The sequence below is a fragment of the Danio rerio genome, chromosome 8, assembly GCF_052040795.2.
Source record: "Danio rerio strain M-AB ecotype USA chromosome 8, GRCz13ab, whole genome shotgun sequence".
NCBI classification, from domain to species: domain Eukaryota; kingdom Metazoa; phylum Chordata; class Actinopteri; order Cypriniformes; family Danionidae; genus Danio; species Danio rerio.
The window spans coordinates 862,501-881,892 of NC_141028.1; the positions used below are offsets into that span (position 1 = coordinate 862,501).

General features: G+C 40.4%; 1 protein-coding gene across 2 annotated transcripts in view; it reads right to left on the bottom strand.

The window, feature by feature from the left end:
* Nucleotides 1–13,741, bottom strand: part of slc12a2l (solute carrier family 12 member 2-like) — a 52,327-nt gene extending 38,586 nt beyond the window's left edge. Inside the window, exons 1-10 of one of the 2 annotated variants that reach the window (XM_087264105.1) lie at nucleotides 12,063–13,741; nucleotides 9,069–9,191; nucleotides 8,348–8,423; nucleotides 5,337–5,432; nucleotides 4,948–5,087; nucleotides 4,745–4,855; nucleotides 3,633–3,741; nucleotides 3,422–3,549; nucleotides 2,476–2,560; nucleotides 783–934 (exon numbers count right to left, since the gene is read on the bottom strand). In XM_087264105.1, coding sequence (XP_087120231.1) covers nucleotides 783–934; nucleotides 2,476–2,560; nucleotides 3,422–3,549; nucleotides 3,633–3,741; nucleotides 4,745–4,855; nucleotides 4,948–5,087; nucleotides 5,337–5,432; nucleotides 8,348–8,423; nucleotides 9,069–9,191; nucleotides 12,063–12,491 — 1,449 coding nt within the window. In that variant the 5' untranslated portion in view covers nucleotides 12,492–13,741. Of the gene's footprint in view, nucleotides 1–782; nucleotides 935–2,475; nucleotides 2,561–3,421; nucleotides 3,550–3,632; nucleotides 3,742–4,744; nucleotides 4,856–4,947; nucleotides 5,088–5,336; nucleotides 5,433–8,347; nucleotides 8,424–9,068; nucleotides 10,030–12,062 lie in introns of both variants that reach the window. The other variant, XM_087264106.1, reaches the window with a different exon arrangement.
* Nucleotides 13,742–19,392: the final 5,651 nt, after the last annotated feature.

Here is a 19,392-nt window from a genome sequence, read left to right on the forward strand (position 1 = left end):
GCTCCGTAAAGCTTTTAAGCAAAGTCTTTTGGACGGCCGACATTACAACACGAACACGCCGTCCTTCAGGTGGTCTCGCCGGTATTAACAAGCTGTCCTGGCTTTGAATTAAAAAGTGCAATTATTTCCTCGTTGTTAAAAGAGTCTGCAAGTTCGTGTTCCATGGATATAGTGATGTTGTTGTGGAATTTGGACACCGATGATGCAAAGCGTGATTTTATTCGCTTTATTCGATGCGCAGCAGGAAAAAAAAGTCAGCAGCGCAAGTCGTTGGCATGTCTCTCCCGGATCAGAGCGAGTTTTGTGCTGTGAAATACAGCGCTGCGTGCAATAAACTCACATTCAGGCAGGCGAAGTAGGTCTGTATTCAAGTCAATAAAATAATAACTTTAATGAATAAAATATCTTCGTTAGAATGTGATGAGTTATTCACTTCTCTGCCAGGGATGCTCTATGGTTTTAAAACCCTTTTCAAACTGTATCGTTTAGACCTGGATCATTATTTTATATTAAATGCACTGTAGTTTATTGAGGATGTCTGATGACTAGCGCGCTTCTGCTGAGCCAGCTGTGGTAGCTTAGCAACCGAGTCGCGACGTCAACACACAGAATCTGTCAGCACAGTTCAGCACGGTTGTCTAACCGTGCCGAGAATTCCGGGCCGAGAACGGTTTGTAATCGTGCCGCGCCGTTCCAGGCTCAAGTGGAGAAACAACCGTAACCGTACCGAAGTGTTCTTAGAACGGTTTGGCACGATAGTGGAAAAGCAGCTACACACACACCTGGAAGTCGTTCAGCAGGCCATATTTGCATCCGCCCTCTCTGCAGATGGAGAAGTCGTATCCCAGAGAGCAGGCGGCATCAGTGCAGTTCTCCAGAGAGCCCAGAACAGTGTCATTATCATCACCGGTGGCGTCCCGCACGATACAGGAGCCTGAAACACACACAACACATCAGACCTGCTCTCAACCAGTCAGAAGAAAGAAGAAGATTTATTTTATTTACTTATTTAACCAGGCCAGAAACAACATCTCTTCCACCAGATGCGGGCAGCAGAGGACAGAGTTACAGAAAAATACACATCACAACACACAAAACTAATATGAGCCATTATCAACTATTAAATATGTGCACTCTAAACAGACAGACTTTAGATAGTGATAGATTGTACAGATATCATAAGTTGTACATCTTGAAGCTCACAAACCAAGCATGAAAACAAAGGAATTGTCTGTAGACCTCAGAGACAGGATTGTCTGGAGGCACAAGGCTGGGGAAGCTTACAGAAACATTTCTGCTGTTCTGAAAGTTCAATGAGCACAGCGGCCTCCATTATCCGCAAGTGGAAGATATTTAACCAGCAGGACTCTCCCTAGAGCTGGCCGGCCGTCTAAGCTGAGTAATCAGGGGGAGAAGGGCCTCAGTCAGGGAGGTGATCAATAACCTGATGGTCACTCTGTCTGAGCTCCAGCGTTCTTCTGTGGAGAGAGGAGAACCTTACAGAAGGACAACCACCTGTGCAGCAATCCACCAATCAGGCGTCTGTATGGTAGAGTGGGCAGACGGAAGACTCTCCTCGCCTGGAGTTTACCAAAGGAGGACTCTCAGACCCTCAGAAACTAAACTCTCTGCTCTGATGAGACTCAAACTGAACTGTTTGGAGTGAACGCCAGGCGTTATGTTTGGAGAACAGCAGGCGGCGCTCATCACCAGGCTAACAGCATCCCTACAGTGAAGCATGGTGGTGTCTGCATCATGCTGTGGGGATGTGTTTCAGCAGCAGGAGCTGGAAGACTAGTCAGGATAGAGGGAAAGATGAATGCAGCGATGTACAGAGACATCCTGAATGAAGACCTGCACAAGAGTGCTCTCCACCTCAGACTGGGGCGACGCTTCATCTTCCAGCTGGACAATGACCCAAAGCACACCGCCAACATATCAATGGAGCGGCACAACAACAACTTGGTGAATGTCTGTGAGTGGCCCAGCCAGAGCCCAGACCTAAATCCTATTGAGCATCTCTGGAGAGATCTGAAAATGGCTGCACACCGTCGCTTCCCATCCAACCTGATAGAGCTTGAGAGGTCCTGCAAAGAGGAACGGGCAGAAATTCCCAAAGACAGCTGTGCAGAGCTTGTGCATCATATTCAGAAAGACTTGAGGCTGTAATCACTGCCAGAGGTGCATCAACAGAGTATTGAGCAAAGGCTGTGAATACTGATGTACATCTGATTTATCAGCTGTTTATTTTGAATAAATTTACAACAATTTCAAAATCTCTTTCTTCACATTGTCATTATGGGGGATTGTGTGTAGAATGTTGAGGAAATACATCAATTTATTCAATTTTGGAATAAGACTGTAACAAAAACAAATGTGGAAAAAGTGAAGCGCTATCAGCACTTTCCAGATGCACTGTGGTTGATAATAGATGTTAATCAGTCAGCATTCAGAAGAAGTTCAGACGAGTTTTACCATTGGAGATGGCGACGGCGATGTAGACCACACCGGTTATGAGGATCGCCAGCAAAGTTCCTTTGGGAATCGCAGACTGAGGATCCTGGAGAGACGAGATACTGACAGACATTACTGACAAAAATACACCAATACAAATATAAACACAGGCGAGGCAGTGGCGCAGTAGATAGTGCTGTCGCCTCACAGCAAGAAGGTTGCTGGTTCAAGCCTCGGGTCAGTTAGCGTTTCTGTGTGGAGTTTGCATGTTCTCCCAGCGTTTGTGTGGGTTTCCCCCACAGTCCAAACACATGCGGTACAGGTGAATTGGGTAGGCTAAATTGTCTGCAGTGTGTGAGTGTGTGTGTGGATGTTTCCCAGAGATGGGTTGCGGCTGGAAGGGCATCCGCTGCGTAAAAACTTGCTGGATAAGTTGGCGGTTCATTCCGCTGTGGCGACCCCAGATTATTAAAGGGACTAAGCTGACAAGAAAATGAATGAATGAATGAAAAATAAATATAAATAAAAAATAAATAGCTATAAAATAGCTTTTAAAAGGGACCTATTATGCAAAAATTAGTTTTATGTAGAGTTTTAACCTAGTGGTGTGTGTGAGCAGTGTGTGGATATCTCCAGCCTCTAATGCTCAACATGAATGAATTCTAATATTTATAATCAGACTTGATGAATGAAACACTTTGATTGACATTCTCCTTTTGTACATGTCATCAAAGGGGGAAAGCCCCGCCCACTAGTGTCCATCTCTCCATCTAATTAGCATGTCCAGCAGCCCTGAGTGAGAAGCAGCCGTCTGTCCATTAGCCATTAGAGTGTTTGAGCTGCTAAAGATGATGTCAGCATAGACTAAGAGGATTATAGATGTGGAGTTCTAGATGACGGCAGTCTCCATAGACTGACAGAAGCATGAAAACCCTGCCTAATGATGAGGTCAATGAGCAGAACTCACCGCCAGATCTCCAGATATGTTTGCTCCTGCCAGGATTCCTGTCGCGGCCGGAAAGAAGATGGCGAAGACAGAGAAGAAGGTTTCCTCCTCTCTGAAATCTGGACCCATGTTCTCCATCATTATGGCAGCTTTCAGACACACAAGCACAGGGATGAAGACGTCAGCTTAATTCATCAGCGTTCATCAGTGCTGAAGAGTGCAGACGTCTCACCGCTATAACCGAAGAAACCCCTGGATTCCTTTGACTTCATGGGAATGATGGATCCGATGAAATAGTTGACAATGGCTGCCAGAAGAATCACCAGTAACACAATCTGAGCCTGCGGGACCATCAGAACATCAGAGAGCAATAAATACAGTATCAGAGGAGACACATAACATACGCTATAGCTGGAGAAAACTGCCATGCTAGAACGTTTGATTATATTACTATAGTTATTGTGTTACCATAGCAACTGTAGAATCACCACAACAGATCAATTACTTTAGGTGTTCTGTTACCATAGCAACTGTAGAATCACCACAACAGATCAGTTACTTTAGGTGTTGTGTTACCATAGCAACTGTAGAATCACCACAACAGATCAATTACTATAGTTATTGTGTTACCATAGCAACTGTACAATCACCACAACATATCAGTTACTTTAGTTGTTGTGTTACCATAGCAACTGTAGAATCACCACAACAGATCAGTTACTTTAGTTGTTCTGTTACCATAGCAACTGTAGAACCACCACAACAGATCAATTACTATAGTTGTTTTGTTACCATAGCAACTGTGGAATCACCACAACAGATTAGTTACTTTAGGTGTTCTGTTACCATAGCAACTGTGGAATCAACACAACAGATCAATTACTATAGTTGTTGTGTTACCATAGCAACTGTAGAATCACCACAAAAGATCAATTAGTATAGTTGTTGTGTTACCATAGCAACTGTAGAATCACCACAACAGATCAATTACTATAGTTATTGAGTTACCATAGAAACTGTAGAATTGCAACAACATATCAGTTAGTTTTGTTGTTGTGTTACCATAGCAACTGTAGAATCACCACAACACATCAATTACTACAGTTGTTGTGTTACCATAGCAACTGTAGAATCACCACAACACATCAATTACTACAGTTGTTGTGTTACCATAGCAACTGTAGAATCACCACAACACATCAATTACTACAGTTGTTGTGTTACCATAGCAACTGTAGAATCACCACAACAGATTCACTCAGGTACTTTACAGGGATGTAGTTCAAAATCACTACAGTATTTATGGTAATCTACTACAGTGTTCATGTTCTGGAAGATTCTGACCTTGGCCTCCCACTCCATCCCAGCGACTGAGATTCCGAGCAGTAAAATGACCGTCAGCGTTCCCACAATCCTGATGTCATTGATCTCATCGGTCATCAGAGCGTCGATACTCTGATCAACACATGCAAAATACAAATCATACAGTACATGTGAGTGCGTGTGTAGAATATCATCATCATCATCATCATCATCATCATACTCACATCAAGAAGTTCAACAACGGTTTCTGCAAAGCCCACCACATACATGGCCACAGCCACGGCATTAGCGAAGGCAAAGATCAGCCCGATGGATCCTCCAAACTCTGGACCCAAACTCCTAGAGATCAGGTAATATGCACCACCTGCAGTATAACACACACACACACACACACAAGCAAGCACACGCACGCACACACGCACGCATATGAAATGGAAATTAGTATAAGTTAGGTCATTAATAAAATCTTTTACATATTTGATGGATTTTCTTTTTACATTTAAATTACTTTTTCTAACAATGAGAAAATTCCAGAAACACATATAATGACGGCCTAAACATTGCTTGTAGATGTGAGAACACAGAGCTGTGTGTCTGATTACTCAACACTGACCTCCGCGCACGAATCCATTGGTGGCGATTGCAGATGTGGAGAGTCCAGTGATGGTTGTCACGACTATAGCCATGAGGATGATGCCACAGGACAAAGCTACACACACACACACACACACACACACACACACACACACACACACACACACACACACACACACAAACACACACACACACACACACATTCACTAACATGACCAGCAGTTCAACCAACTGTCCTGGGGTGTGTTTCCCAAACAACGACGCAACTCAATCATAGCACGATGCATCGTTTGGGAAAAGAGCGATGTAGTGACGAGTGTTTCCCAAAACCTCTAGTTTCTCTGTGACAGATCCATTGTTTAAATCACATTAGTTGTAACGTAAAACACCCATAATGATGCTCAAAACGGGGTGGAGGAACAGCTTCTTTACAGGAGAACCCATCATTTATTTGTGCAGATGATATTGTTTTACACACACACACACACACACACACACATTTAAAATAAAATCCAATATTAGTTTTGGTAAAAGCATGCACTCGCTCTCCATATTAACTGAAATATGTCAACAGCACATATAGAGCCTGTGTGTCCTTTACTGATATTATAGAGAATATTCCCTAGTCTATACTAAATTAACATAAAATCACTTACAAAAGCCAACACTATTCTCACATCATATATAATAAATATGCATAAATAAATGAAGAGGTCTGATGCAAAAATGAAAGAGTCGTCTGAAACTTACTTTTAAAATGAGCATTTTTCTCAGCATATATGTTTGTGTTCAGTTATTTCACTGTAAAGGCAATGCAAAGAACATATTATTTGTCATAAAAGTGATATTACTGAACACAGGAGCTTGAGAAAAATACCCATTTTAGGAGAAATTAAGAGGTTTTTGCATCTGCACTTTTCAAATATTGATATTTATTGAGTAATGAAATTTAATATTAATTAGTAAATGAAACCTACTTTAATAATAATAATAATAATAATAATAATTATTATTATTATTATTATTATTATTATTATTATTATTATTATTACAGTTTTTCTTGTTTGCTTTGATGCAGCCGTCAACTCAAACTCCACATTTTCAAAACAGTGAACACACACAGGCTTAAACAGCAGCACTCGTGGTCAAAATGACACATTTTGCTTGCAACATACCATGTCAAAACATTTAAAATATGCAACAAAAGCTAGTTTTAACTTCAAGCAACACAACTTGCAAACAAGAATATGAGCTCTGTCAATTAATCATTACACAATGGACAACAAAATGCAAAATACAGAACTCAGTGTAAATCAGTGCACTGTTGCTTGTCATTGTAGCCTATCGCCAATGCCGTTTGTTGTCTTTCTATTTGAGCGGTCAAATTTGCCTTTTTGCAAAGAGTTGGACCCAGAATAAGAAATGCTTTGATTAAATTTATATTGAATTCAGGACATTTTTCAAACTGTGGCTGAAAACTGAAATACTGTATATATATATATATATATATATATATATATATATATATATATATAAAACAGACAAACGTAATAAAATACTGTAAATAATACAGAAAACACATTTAAACCAAAATACAGTCAGATCTATTGGGGGTATAGGAAAATAGCCACTATTGACCTCCTCCATCCATGCTGACACAGAACTCATACCTTCCACCATTTTTGATGTTTGCAGACTGATTGCTAATTGAAGATTTGTGTGAAGGAGTGTCAAACCGGTGCTTCAGTGAATTCACACTGATCTTAGTAGTTTGCAATGGTTAGGAATAGATGGTTTCTGTTTGGTTACTATAGCTAAAACAATAGAGTTTGGACTGCTTGAATGACATCCGCGTTAACTGTTTTGAAAAATGGTGGGGAAATGTGCCAACCCAGTGAGAAAGTGTTGAAACAGTTGCAAGAACGGTCTTCTGCTCTGCTGGGATAGTGATAATGAAAATGAAGTGAGTTTCTTTAACCAGGTCAAAGCAAACAAGAAAAACTGTATTATTATTGACACATGTAAATCACTGCAGAAATGTTCTAGCCAGCAGGCTTGTGTCATATACAGTACAGATACTTGATAAATAACCCACTATACTTTAAAGCATTAGCGTATGCTGTGTGTTTGTTTTCACAAGCTTTGTAGACGTAACGTAAGTTCCGCTTTTAAATAATAGGTCACCTACAGCTTTTGTCATGAGCCACAACTGTTCAAAACGGCATCAGTGAGTTTTAAGTGCACTGCGAAGGGAACACAATAGTTAACATGAAGATCGCTAAAACTGAACTGTAGAAATAGGCAAGGCAAGGCAAGGCAAGTTTATTTATATAGCACATGTCATACACAATGGCAATTCAAAGTGTTTTACATAAACAAGAATAAAAGAAACAAGTAAAATAAAATAAAAACAAATAATAAAAATGCGTAAAAAAACAAAACAAAACATAAACACAGGTAAAATGTGACATAAAAGAATGAAGAAGAAGAGAAATAGTTTGAAAGCAAATTACAGCTGAGAGAGACGAGCTTAATGCTTTATTATTTATAATTCCAACTTTAAATGTTAGAATGTTCTACATGAATAGGGCATAGGGGGGATAAGTGGGAACAGCACACAGCCAGGAACTGTGTTTCTAACTACACCTCCAGAGGTGTAGTTGCGAGTGCTCGAGTTTGCGATGCAGTTTGCGAATGTTCGTTGGAACGACGTATTTGGGAAGCGGCAAATCAACAAACTATGCTTATAATGACGCAACTTGCAACCTTAGTTGGCTAACGGTGGTTTTGGGAAACGCACCCCTAGTTAGAAAACATACACAACATACATGTGGTGTGTGTGTGTGTTGTGCAGTGGTGCTGTGTGTAGTGGGTATGTCTAGTTGTGTTATGGACATGTATTGTCTTGTGGAGTGTGTAATGTGTGCTGCAATGGTGTGTGTGTGTGTGTGTGTGTGTGCATGTTGTATTTTGTGTATTGATGTGTATTGGTGTCTGTTGTGTAGTGGTGTGTGCGCATGTGTAACATACCGATGCCGGCTTGACCCACAATCCATGACATGCGGATGAAGAGCATCACCCCCCAGATGTTCAGCATGCATCGTATCTGGACACATCATTATTTCATAGATTATTATGGATTATTAGAGGAGATACAGTGAGAAACTGCTGACTCTGTAAGACATCACTTGATGAAAAAATCACAAAGACTGTAGCTACAACACACTGTGTAGAGAAATAAAAGGAAGTAAGACTGTATATAGGAAAGACAATATAATGTGCTGCTGCTATTTTATTCATTCATTTATTTCCTTGTCAGCTGAGTCCCTTTATTGTTCTGTGGGTCACCACAGTGGAATGAACCGCCAACTTATCCAGCATATGTTTTACACAGCGGATGGCCTTCCAGCTGCAACCCATCACTGGGAAACACCCATACACACTCATTCACACACATACACTATGAACAATTTAGCTTACACAATTCCCCTACAGTATGTCAACTGATATGCCAACTGACATAGCCGAGGCTCAAACCAGCAACCTTCTTGCTGTGAGGCTACCCACTGCGCCACCGTGCAGCCTGCTGCTGTTTTAATGATGGACAGAGCACATTTGCTGGTCATAAACTCACAGATCCTTTAATTCAGTTTCAGCACATGCCTCTTAACAGATCTGTGCATGCATGGCCCTGACTAGTGTTTGTGTGTGTGTGTGTGTGTGTGTGTGTGTGTGTTTGGCTCAGACTGACCAGCACTCCTTTAACCCAGCCGAATTTGACCGTTCCTCCTTTAGAGTCGGACAGGTCTTTAGGTGTGAGGATCTCAGCGGCCGTCAGCTCCTCAGCGGTGGGGAAACCCTCCTCAAACGGCTCCTGACCCACACACACACACGCAGGCACGTACGCACGCACGCACACACAAACACACACAGCAACAGCATTGGTACAACAGGCCTTGCAGTTTTTGTAGTAGTGTTGCGAACACTGTATTGCGTGTGTATGTGTGTGTGTGTATGTGTGTGTGTGTGTGTGTGCGTGGTGGGGTTCTGGACACCGTGGTTTGTGTGTAGTGGTGTTGTGGACACTGTGATGTGTGTGTGTGTGTGTGTGTGTGGTGTAGAGAACCGAATGTGTGTGCACTGTGTCTAGTGGTGTTGGGAACAGTGTGTGTGTGTGTATGTGTGTGTGTGTGTGTGTGTGGTAATGTTCGGGACACAGTGGTTTGTGCGTAGTGGTGTTGTGTTGTGGACACTGTGATGTGTGTGTACTGTGTGTAGTGGTGTTGGGAACAGTGTGTGTGTGTGTGTGTGTGTGTGTGTGTGTGTGTGTGTGTGTGTGTGTGTGTGTTGGTGTTCTGGACAACGTGGTTTGTGTGTAGTGGTGTTGTGGACACTATGTGTGTGTAGTGGTGTGTGTGGTGTAGTGGACTAAATGTGTGTTTACTGTGTCTGTGTTGCTGTGGACACTGTGGTTTGTGTATAGTTGTGTGTGTGTGTGTGTGTGTGTGTGTCTGATTGTCTGTAGTGGATACTGTGGAGTGTGTAGTATGTGTAGTTGTGTTTTGGACACTGTGGTGTGTGTGTGTGTGTGTGTGTGTGTGGTGTGGACACTATAGGTCTTTGACGGAGTGGGTCACGCTGCACTGTGACGCAGAGCTCGCTCATGGTGCTACATGGAGGCGTGTGTGAGAGACACTATTGTCTGAGGACAACTGTGTGTGTGTGTGTGTGTGTGTGTGACATCAGAAGACACCCAAACAATCATTCAACATAGAGAGCAAAAGAAACAGACACATGAGCTGCTGAAACACATCTCAGTGTGAGGCGATCAGAGAGAGCTCAAATAATAACCAGCAGTGGATAAAGCAGGAGATCACAGCTCCGCAGCTCAGGAGCCAGAAGGGTTGAGAGTTCACTGTAATGTTTCATCATCTGTTGTTCACTTTAGTTTTAAACTCCTGTCAATACATGTAGACTTCACATCATAAACACATGACCTGCTGTCTAATCAACTTACTTATAGAGGAGAGGAAGAGTACCTAGCTACTTTATAATAAATATGATGTGAATGTACACTTACCGGCCACTTTATTAGGTACACCTGTCCAACTGCTTGTTAATGCAAATTTGGAATCAGCCAATCACATGGCAGCAGCTCACTGCATTTAGGCATGTAGACATGGTCAACAGGATCTGCTGCAGTTCAGAGCGAGCATCAGAATGGGGAAGAAAGGGGATTTAAGAGGCTTTGAACGTGGCATGGTTGTTGCTGCCAGACGGGCTGCTCTGAGTATTTCAGAAACTGCTGATCTACTGGGATTTACAGAGAATGCTCCAACAAAGAGGAAATATCCAGTGAGCGGCAGTTCTGTGGGCGCAAATGCCTTGTTGATGGTCAGAGGAGAATGGCCAGACTGGTTCCAGCTGATAGAAAGGCAACAGTAACTCAAATAAGCACTCGTTACAACCGAGCTCTGCAGAAGAGCATCTCTGAACACACAACACGGCCAACCTTGAGGCGGATGGGCTACAGCAGCAGAAGAGCACACCGGGTGCCGCTCCTGTCAGCTAAGAACAGGAAACTGAGGCTACAATTCACACAGACTCACCAAAACTGGACAATAGAAGATTGGAGAAACGTTGCTGCTCTGATGAGTCTCCATTTCTGCTCACACATTCGGATGCTCGGCTCACAATTTGGCCTCAACAGCATGAAAGCATGGATCATCCTGCCTTGTATCAGCGGTTCAGGCTGGTGGTGGTGGTGTAATGGTGTGGGGGAGATTTTCTTTGGCTCCATTAGTACCAATTGAGCATCAACGCCACAGCCTACCTGAGTATTGCTGCTGACCATGTCCATCCCTTTATGAGCACAGTGTCTCCATCTTCTGATGGCTACTTCCAGCAGGATAACGCAGCATGTCATAAAGCTCAATCATCTCAGACTGGTGTCTTGAACATGACGATGAGTTCACTGTACTCAAATGGCCTCCACAGTCACCAGAGCTCAATCCAATAGAGCAGCTTAGGGATGTGGTGGAACAGGAGATTGGCATCATGGATGTGTAGACGGCAAATCCGCAGCAACTGCGTGATGCTATCATGACAACATGGAGCAAAATCTCTGAGGAATATTTACAGCAGCTTGTTGAATCTACGACACCAAGGATTAAGGCAAAAGGGGGAATAACCTGGTACTAGTAAGGTGTACCTAATAAAGTGGCCGGTGAGTGTGTGTTTGTATACAAGGTTAAATTAGTTATTGTAATTACTAACATGTTCATGATAACTCACTGTGCATAATATTCATTTGTATTTTAATAATGCATTAGTAAATGTTGAACTATTAATAAATAATGCTCAAGTTTTGCTTATTTTAAGTTGATGCGACTAAATAAATACACTAACTAAAGAAACCTTACTGTAAAACGGACAAAAATAAGTTTATTACTTGTTTTAACTTTGACTTAATATTTCTGAAAACAAAATAATTTTACCTGTATGGAAAACGCTTCTTGATTTAGATATTTGGACTAGAAACAAGACTAAAACTCTAAGAAAATAAAGCATTTTTTGCACAGTAAAATCACCTTAATCTGCACTAGAAAAAAGACTAAACCTCGATGTGCAAAATGGACTTTGGACTAGGAACAAAACAAAAACGCAAATTTGGAGTGTTAAATAAAGTTAATGTATACTATAAGCCCGACAGAATCAGTAATGGAGTAATCAGCAGTGGTCTGACCTTGTCCAGCTCATCATGAAGCTCCGCCAGCGAGGGGCGCAGAAGTTTCTCCCCCAGAGGAGCCTCCGTCTGCCGGTAGAACTCTATGTTGGGCACCGCATCGATGGTGTTGTGCCCGAAGGTGCGCAGGTAGTAAGTGCTGGAGTGCGTGTCCGAGAAATGCGACAGTCCACCTGTGGACGAGTGTAGGCTGGCCTCGCTGCGCACTGTATCTCCGTTCAGCCCCGGGTCAGCAGCGCCGTCAGACGGGCTCCAGAAGTTCACCACACGGGACCGGCTCTTGGGCTCCTCGCTGGATTTAGGAGCGCCGGAGTCCGCCACTGGGTCCACCTGGAAGCGACTCTGAGAAGCCCCGGCCCCGGAACCCGAGCCAGGCGGGCGGAGGCTGGGTTTGTGGCCGGACGAAGGAGAGGAAGGCTGGTCTGACATGATGGAGGACCCGCTGGAGATGATTAAGGAGATGATGGAGACGCGCGGTCCGTCAGGGATACACCGGAGGACACCGCCCGGTATTGTCGGAGAGCACACGTGACCGACTGTTCAGCGTAACTTTAGATTTTGTCCACGGGAACAAATAGGCATAAATAAGAAATGAAATGAAATGAAATGAAATACTTTCGTTGATATTTTCGCGCGCGTCACCGTGCGTAATTTCGCAGATTGTTTTTTTTTTTTTTTTTTTTGGCAGTCCGTTGCCTCCACCGAATAAAAAATGGGGTTAATGTGACTTAAGTCAGATTTCTGAGTGGGGAGCAGTGCTCTTCTCTGTTATTTTACAGACTTTCGTCTCTACATAGTATTTCAAACCACTAAAAAGTCATTAAAAGTCACTGTGTTAAACTGTATAGTTGTATTTCCACCATCAGAAGTGGACAAAGCAGAGTTCAACATCCCATAATGCTATTCACCACCGTAAATAAACACAAAACACTTCAGAATCACAAAATACACAAACTTTTTAACATGCAGACCAAATACTCATTAAATTGAAGGAATATTATAAATGCAAATAAATAAATAAAGTAATTAAAGAGTTGACTTTGAGCTAAACAGGTTAGGTAGCAGTAAAAGTGATCTATGTGGAGTATTTTTGTGCGTCTCAGAGGAACAATAGCAGTGTGTGGAGGAGAGATGACATCCAGCGCATTTGCATCGAACACAACACACTCTTTGAGAGCTGAAACACACACTTCAGCCTCAAAGGAACATTGTGTTTCTGTATTATGCTCATTATAATGCATCTATACGTTCTGTTTGGGGTGGTATTAGTTACACTCACCATCAGCTTTATTAAAGGGAGCAAATAAAGGCAACAGGGCTCTTTATTATAATCCATGCTCACTGCAAAAATGCTTTTCTTACTGTTTAATCAAGTTTTTAATCTTGTTTTTAGTCCTAATATACACAAATTCTTAAATCTCTGAGCGTTTTCTGGACAAGAAACAAATATTGTCTTGTTTTAATAAATAATGAGTACAAATTAAGAGAGATTTTCCTTAAAACAAGCAAAATAATCTGCCAATGGGTGAGTAATCTTGTTTTTTCCTTTTGATACAGATTATTTTGTTTACCCTGTTGGCAGATTATTTATACATTTTTTAATAAATACAAACTGGACTGTTCTAAAATTCACCCAGAAATAAAATGCAATTTATAACAGGTCAGAAATATGAATAATACACTGTAAAAGCAAAAAAGTAAACAAACAGTACAATTAAAAAAATACATTAATAAAATAATAATCCAATAAATCAAACTGTATTGAAATTAGTTTTCCTATAAATTAACTAAAATTGACCAAATAAACTATATATATATATATATATATATATATATATATATATATATATATATATATATATATATATATATATATACAGTTTACTTTTTCAGTTTAAGTTTGACAGTTTTATATATATTAGAAAGTTTATTAAAAGGCAAATAAATAATTTAAACTTCATATAAATTATTTGCTTATATAAATGAACAAAACCCTGTTAGTTTCTATTTTTAAGTAATCAAATATCTGCCAGCGAGGTCAAAAACAATAGTTTAATCTAAAAAAGCAACAGTCTATTGTTTTGTTTTGTTTTTTCAGTTAAAATATATAAATATTCTCCAATCCAGGTACATTTACCTGGAGAACAGGGATAGCTGAAGATCTTTAATTTTCAACAGATTTAATTGAGTTAGATTGGATTTATTTTTACAGTCAAATGCACATTTCTAAAAATTCATCCAAATACTGAAACTGCAATGAAAACAACAGGTCAGAAATCTGAACAATTAACTGTAAAAACAAAACAACATACAATTAAAATAAACAATAAATAATTTAATCTCTTCATTAACTGGTTGCCTATAAATAACCTAAAACTGGAAAAAAAATTATATATCTGTCATTTTTAGTTATAATAAGTAATCAAAACTAATCAAGATCAAATATCTGCCAGTGGGTTCAGAAATAATAACTTCATTTTAAAAAATGTAAAGCGATTATACTTCCACTGACAGCAGTCATCTGCTGTTATTGTTTAGCACAAACTCGTTTCTCTGAAATAAACCTTTAAAACATGTCAATGTCAATTAAATATATAAATATTTAATTAATATAAATTTATTAAATATAAAGAGTTAATATAAAGAGACATTAAGAGAAGATAAATAAGATGTTCAAACCTGACAGAAGCCAGACCAGCCGGCAGCTCGCTCTCTGCAACTCTCACATGGTCGCCAACTGAAGCTAAGCAGGGCTGAGCCTGATCAGTACCTGGATGGGAGACTACATGGGGAAGCTAAGGCTGCTGCCGGAAATGGTGTTAATGAGGCCAGCAGACGGCGCCCATCCTGCGGTCTATGTGGGTCCTAATGCCCCAGTATAGCGACGGGGACACTACTGTCAGTGAGCGCCGTCTTTCGGATGAGATGTTAAACCGAGGTCCTGACTCGTTAATAGCTCATTAATAATCCCAGGATGTCCTTTGATGAAGAGTAGAGGTTTCAAAAGGCCTCTGTCCATCATGGCCTCCCAACCCTCCCCATATCATAATTGGTTTCATCACTCTGTCTCCTCTCCACCAATCAGCTGGTGTGCGGTCTGGTGCAATATGGCTGCCGTCGTGTCATTCAGGTGGATGCTGCACATTGGTGGTGGATGAGGAGATTCCCCCACATAGTGTAAAGTGCTTTGAGTGTCCAGAAAGCGCTATATAAATGTAAGGAGTTATTATTAGAACACTGAAAAATAACACCCAAACCCGACGCTCATAAACTATACAGTCTTTATTGATTGTAAATGTCAGAAATAGAGTTTTCCTGAATATTGTACATTTCTAAAGGGCTCCAGCAAATGAATTACAGTACAGTAATACAGTTACAGTAATATACAGACAAATATGAGAGAGACTTCATTATTAAAAGTGTCCAGTCGGATAATATTCATCATGATCATCTCCATCACTGAGATCAGTTATTCTGACAGGTAAACGGTCAGACAGTGTAAACTTGTACTAGTGAGTCGAATGCTTAACTCTGATTGGCTGATGAGCATTCTAAGGTGTTCCATTATTTTCATATATGTAAACGCACAGGAGTGCGTTTCCCAAAACCACTGTTAGCCAACTAAGGTCGCAAGTTGCGTCGTTTCAAACAAAGTCCGTTGATTTGATGTTTTCCAAATCCGTCTTCCAACGAACATTCGCAAGCTGCGTCGCAAACTTGAGCACTCGCAACTACACCCCTGGAGCTGTCGTTAGAAACATAGTTCCTGGCTGTGTGCTGTTCCCACTTATTCCCCTATGCCCTATTCATTTAGAACATTCTAACATTTAAACTTGGAATGATTAAAAATAATAAAGCATTAAGCTCGTCTCTCTCAGCTGTAATTTGCTTTCAAACTATTTCTACAGTTCAGTTTTAGCGATCTTCATGTTTACAGTTGTGTTCCCTTCGCAGTGCACTTTGAAAACACTGATGTCATTTTGAACACAGCCTCATGATAAAAGCTGTAGGTGACCTATTATTTAAAAGCGGAGTTTGTTACATCTCTAAAGCTTGTGAAAACAAAACACACAGCATACGCTAATGCTTTAAAGTATAGTGGCTTATTCATCAAGTATCTGTACTGGATATGACACGAGCCTGCTGGCTAGAACATTTCTGCAGTAATTTACATGTGACAAATTGTAAAATTAGACTTCTCAAAATATATAAAAAATAAAATAAAATTAAATTAAATTAAATAAACAATATCCTACTTAATAATAATAATAATAATCAGGATCATCATCATCATTATTAATGTTAATATTAAAGTTGGATTTTTTCATTTCATGATAAATAATCAATTTAAAATAACAAAATTTAGTAAATCGCCTTATCTTTTATTTATTCATATGATTTATATATGATATGAGAATAGTGTTGGCTTTTGTAAGTGATTTTATGTTAATTTAGTATAGACTAGGGAATATTCTCTATAATATCAGTAAAGGACACACAGGCTCTATATGTGCTGTTGACATATTTCAGTTAATATGGAGAGCGAGTGCATGCTTTTACCAAAAATAATATTGGATTTTATTTTAATTGTGTGTGTGTGTGTAAAACAATATCATCTGCACAAATAAATGGTGGGTTCTCCTCTGAAAAAGCTGTTCCTCAACCCAGTTTAGAGCATCATTATGGGTGTTTTACGTTATAACTAACATGGTTTAAACTAGTGTTTCTCAACCGGTGGGTCTCGACCCAAAAGTGGGTCGCGGAGTGTGTGATCAAAAAAAACAACAAAAGTTTAATATTTAACTTATTTTGCTTATATAGGACTTTTATTTTGAAATGCGTGTGTGACAACCGTACCATAGGGTTTATGCCGAAGCATGCTAATGGGACTTTTAATTTGCCAGTAACCTGGGTTAAGCGCTTTCGGCGAACTATATGCCAATGCAAAAACCGGCGCGTTTAAGGTCTGTTTTCGTTAAAAATCAGTGATCTCCACTGGCTGAGTGATATCCGATATAAAGTGGGTCTCAGATTGTACAAGAAGCACTGCATTACATTACTTTTCCCCCCACCAGGTCTTTGTAAAATGAGCATTTATTTTACCCCAGTATTTTCATTGGAGCTTCTGTGCTAGCCTGCTGATTCTGACAGGCGCGTGCGAGTAAACGGCTTTTTGTCTCGTTTTACGCTTGAGCAACTAAATGAATGCCAAAGTCTATTTAACTGATTGTATTTTAGTTCCATTACAACATCGATGCTGTAAAAGGAACTGTATAAAATGGAAAAAGTTAATAAACAGGTCACCGGAAGTGTATCAGCATGGGAAAAACACTAGCTCGGCATATACCCTATTGACATGTGAAATTGTGGATTTATATATTTTGACGACAAAAAAGGCTTAAAACCTCAGTGTGTCATATGTAGTGAGGTGCTTTCACACGAGAGCCTGAGACCTACATTTAAACGATATTTAGAAACCAAACAACCCAGTTGCAAGGACAAACCTGTGGACTATTTTCTAAGACGACTCCAAGAGCTGAGGGCATCACAAAAGTGCCGAACATATATATTCAAAACAAGCACATCTTAAGGCTGATTTATACTTCTGCGTCAAACACCGGCGTATGCTACGGCGCTGACGCATAGCCCATCGCCGTGGCCGTCGCCGTCACTGACGTGCACCTCTCAAAAATTGTAACTACACGTCGCAACAACGCGTAGCACAAGCTCTGTGATTGGTCGGCTTGCTAGCGCCGACGAGTCTGGGCGGGACCGAGAGCCGCGCGAACGGCGCGAGCGATTGTTTACAAGTGTGGAGTCCCGTGAAGGAGCTCCGGATGGAAAGTTTTGTTTTGTGTTTACCTCATGGTTAAAGTTGTTGCACGTCCGCCAGTTCCTGCCTCAAAATGAGCAAGTTTGAGTCACTTGTACATCCAGGAAGTGTTCAGAATAGCAAAACAGAAGCGAAGAAACTAGACACAGAGGAACATTTACACCTTACTGCCCACTAGCGGTTCGGAAGTATTAATGCAGACCAACGGAGACAGCGCGCAGAAGTATAAATGCACAGCTTTTATGCATTTTACGCCGTGAGTTGCGCCGGTCACTTGACGCAGAAGTATAAACCAGGCTTAACACGCAATTAACACGTTTGTTGCAGACGTTTTGGCCCCAATGGCCTTCCATAGGAGAGTAACGCACGCAGAAGTGCGTTAAGACAGGGGTTTTCAAACTTTTTTAGCTGAGGGCCCCTTTGTGTAGGGCGAATTCTTTTGGGGACTCCCAAAAAATAAAAATGACGCCACCCCCTCAAATTAATAACTGTACTTAATTTTTTAAAATTGTATTATCCATATTACTGTGCTCACTGTGTAGCAAAGGCCAAGCCCACACAAAAGCAGAACAGCAAATAACTGCTGATTATTATAAAATGGTTATGATTATTTTAATAATTTTACTTCAATTTGCTGGTTTCTGTTCTGTTTAACTGGATCAGTGTTAATGTTTTATAAACAGCTCAGTTTAGCTCATGGGAACTGAACTTTTCCTTTCCCTAACCACTGTTTACAGTATTTGTCGTTTTTACTCTGTAATATTTCTATAATTTGATACATTTTGTTAAATGACAGCAGTAAAATATAGTTTATTTGTAAGTCTTGGTGATTTTCTTATGATTTATCAGTCACTAGTTGTGTATGTTAACAATTAAATACAAGCGAATTATAATTCCTAAAAGTAGGATTATAGTTCCTAAAAATTTGGGTCGCGGCTTGATGACCATGTAAAAATGTGGGTCCCATGGCCAAACCAGTTGAGAACCCCTGGTTTAAACGATGGCTCTGCCATAGAGAAACTAGGGGTTTTGGCAAACTCTCGTCACACATCGCTCTTTTCCCAAATGATGCATAGTTCAGCCGTGAGTTGTGCCGTGGTTTGGGAAACGCACCCCTGGATAAAGTAGTTCCGGCAGGTTTTGAGCACATCACTGTTTCATATAAGATATCTTACTTTTATCAGGTTAAAATATATATATATTGATATAAATTAATAAAGAATAACAAGAAAACCTAATCAAGAAGAAACATGTGAATGATTAACATATGAAGAGGCAAAAACCTCTGAATGCCATTTGATGTTTTCTTCTAAAATGAGCATTTTTCTCTGACTTCTGTGTGTCGGCTCAGTAATGTTACTTTTATAGTGACATATAAGTTATTTTCATTCATTCATTCAATTATTCATTCATCTTCTGCCGCTTTTCCGGGGCTGGGTCGCGGGGGCAGCAGTCTTAGGAGAGAACTCCAGACTTCCCTCTGCCCAGACACTTCCT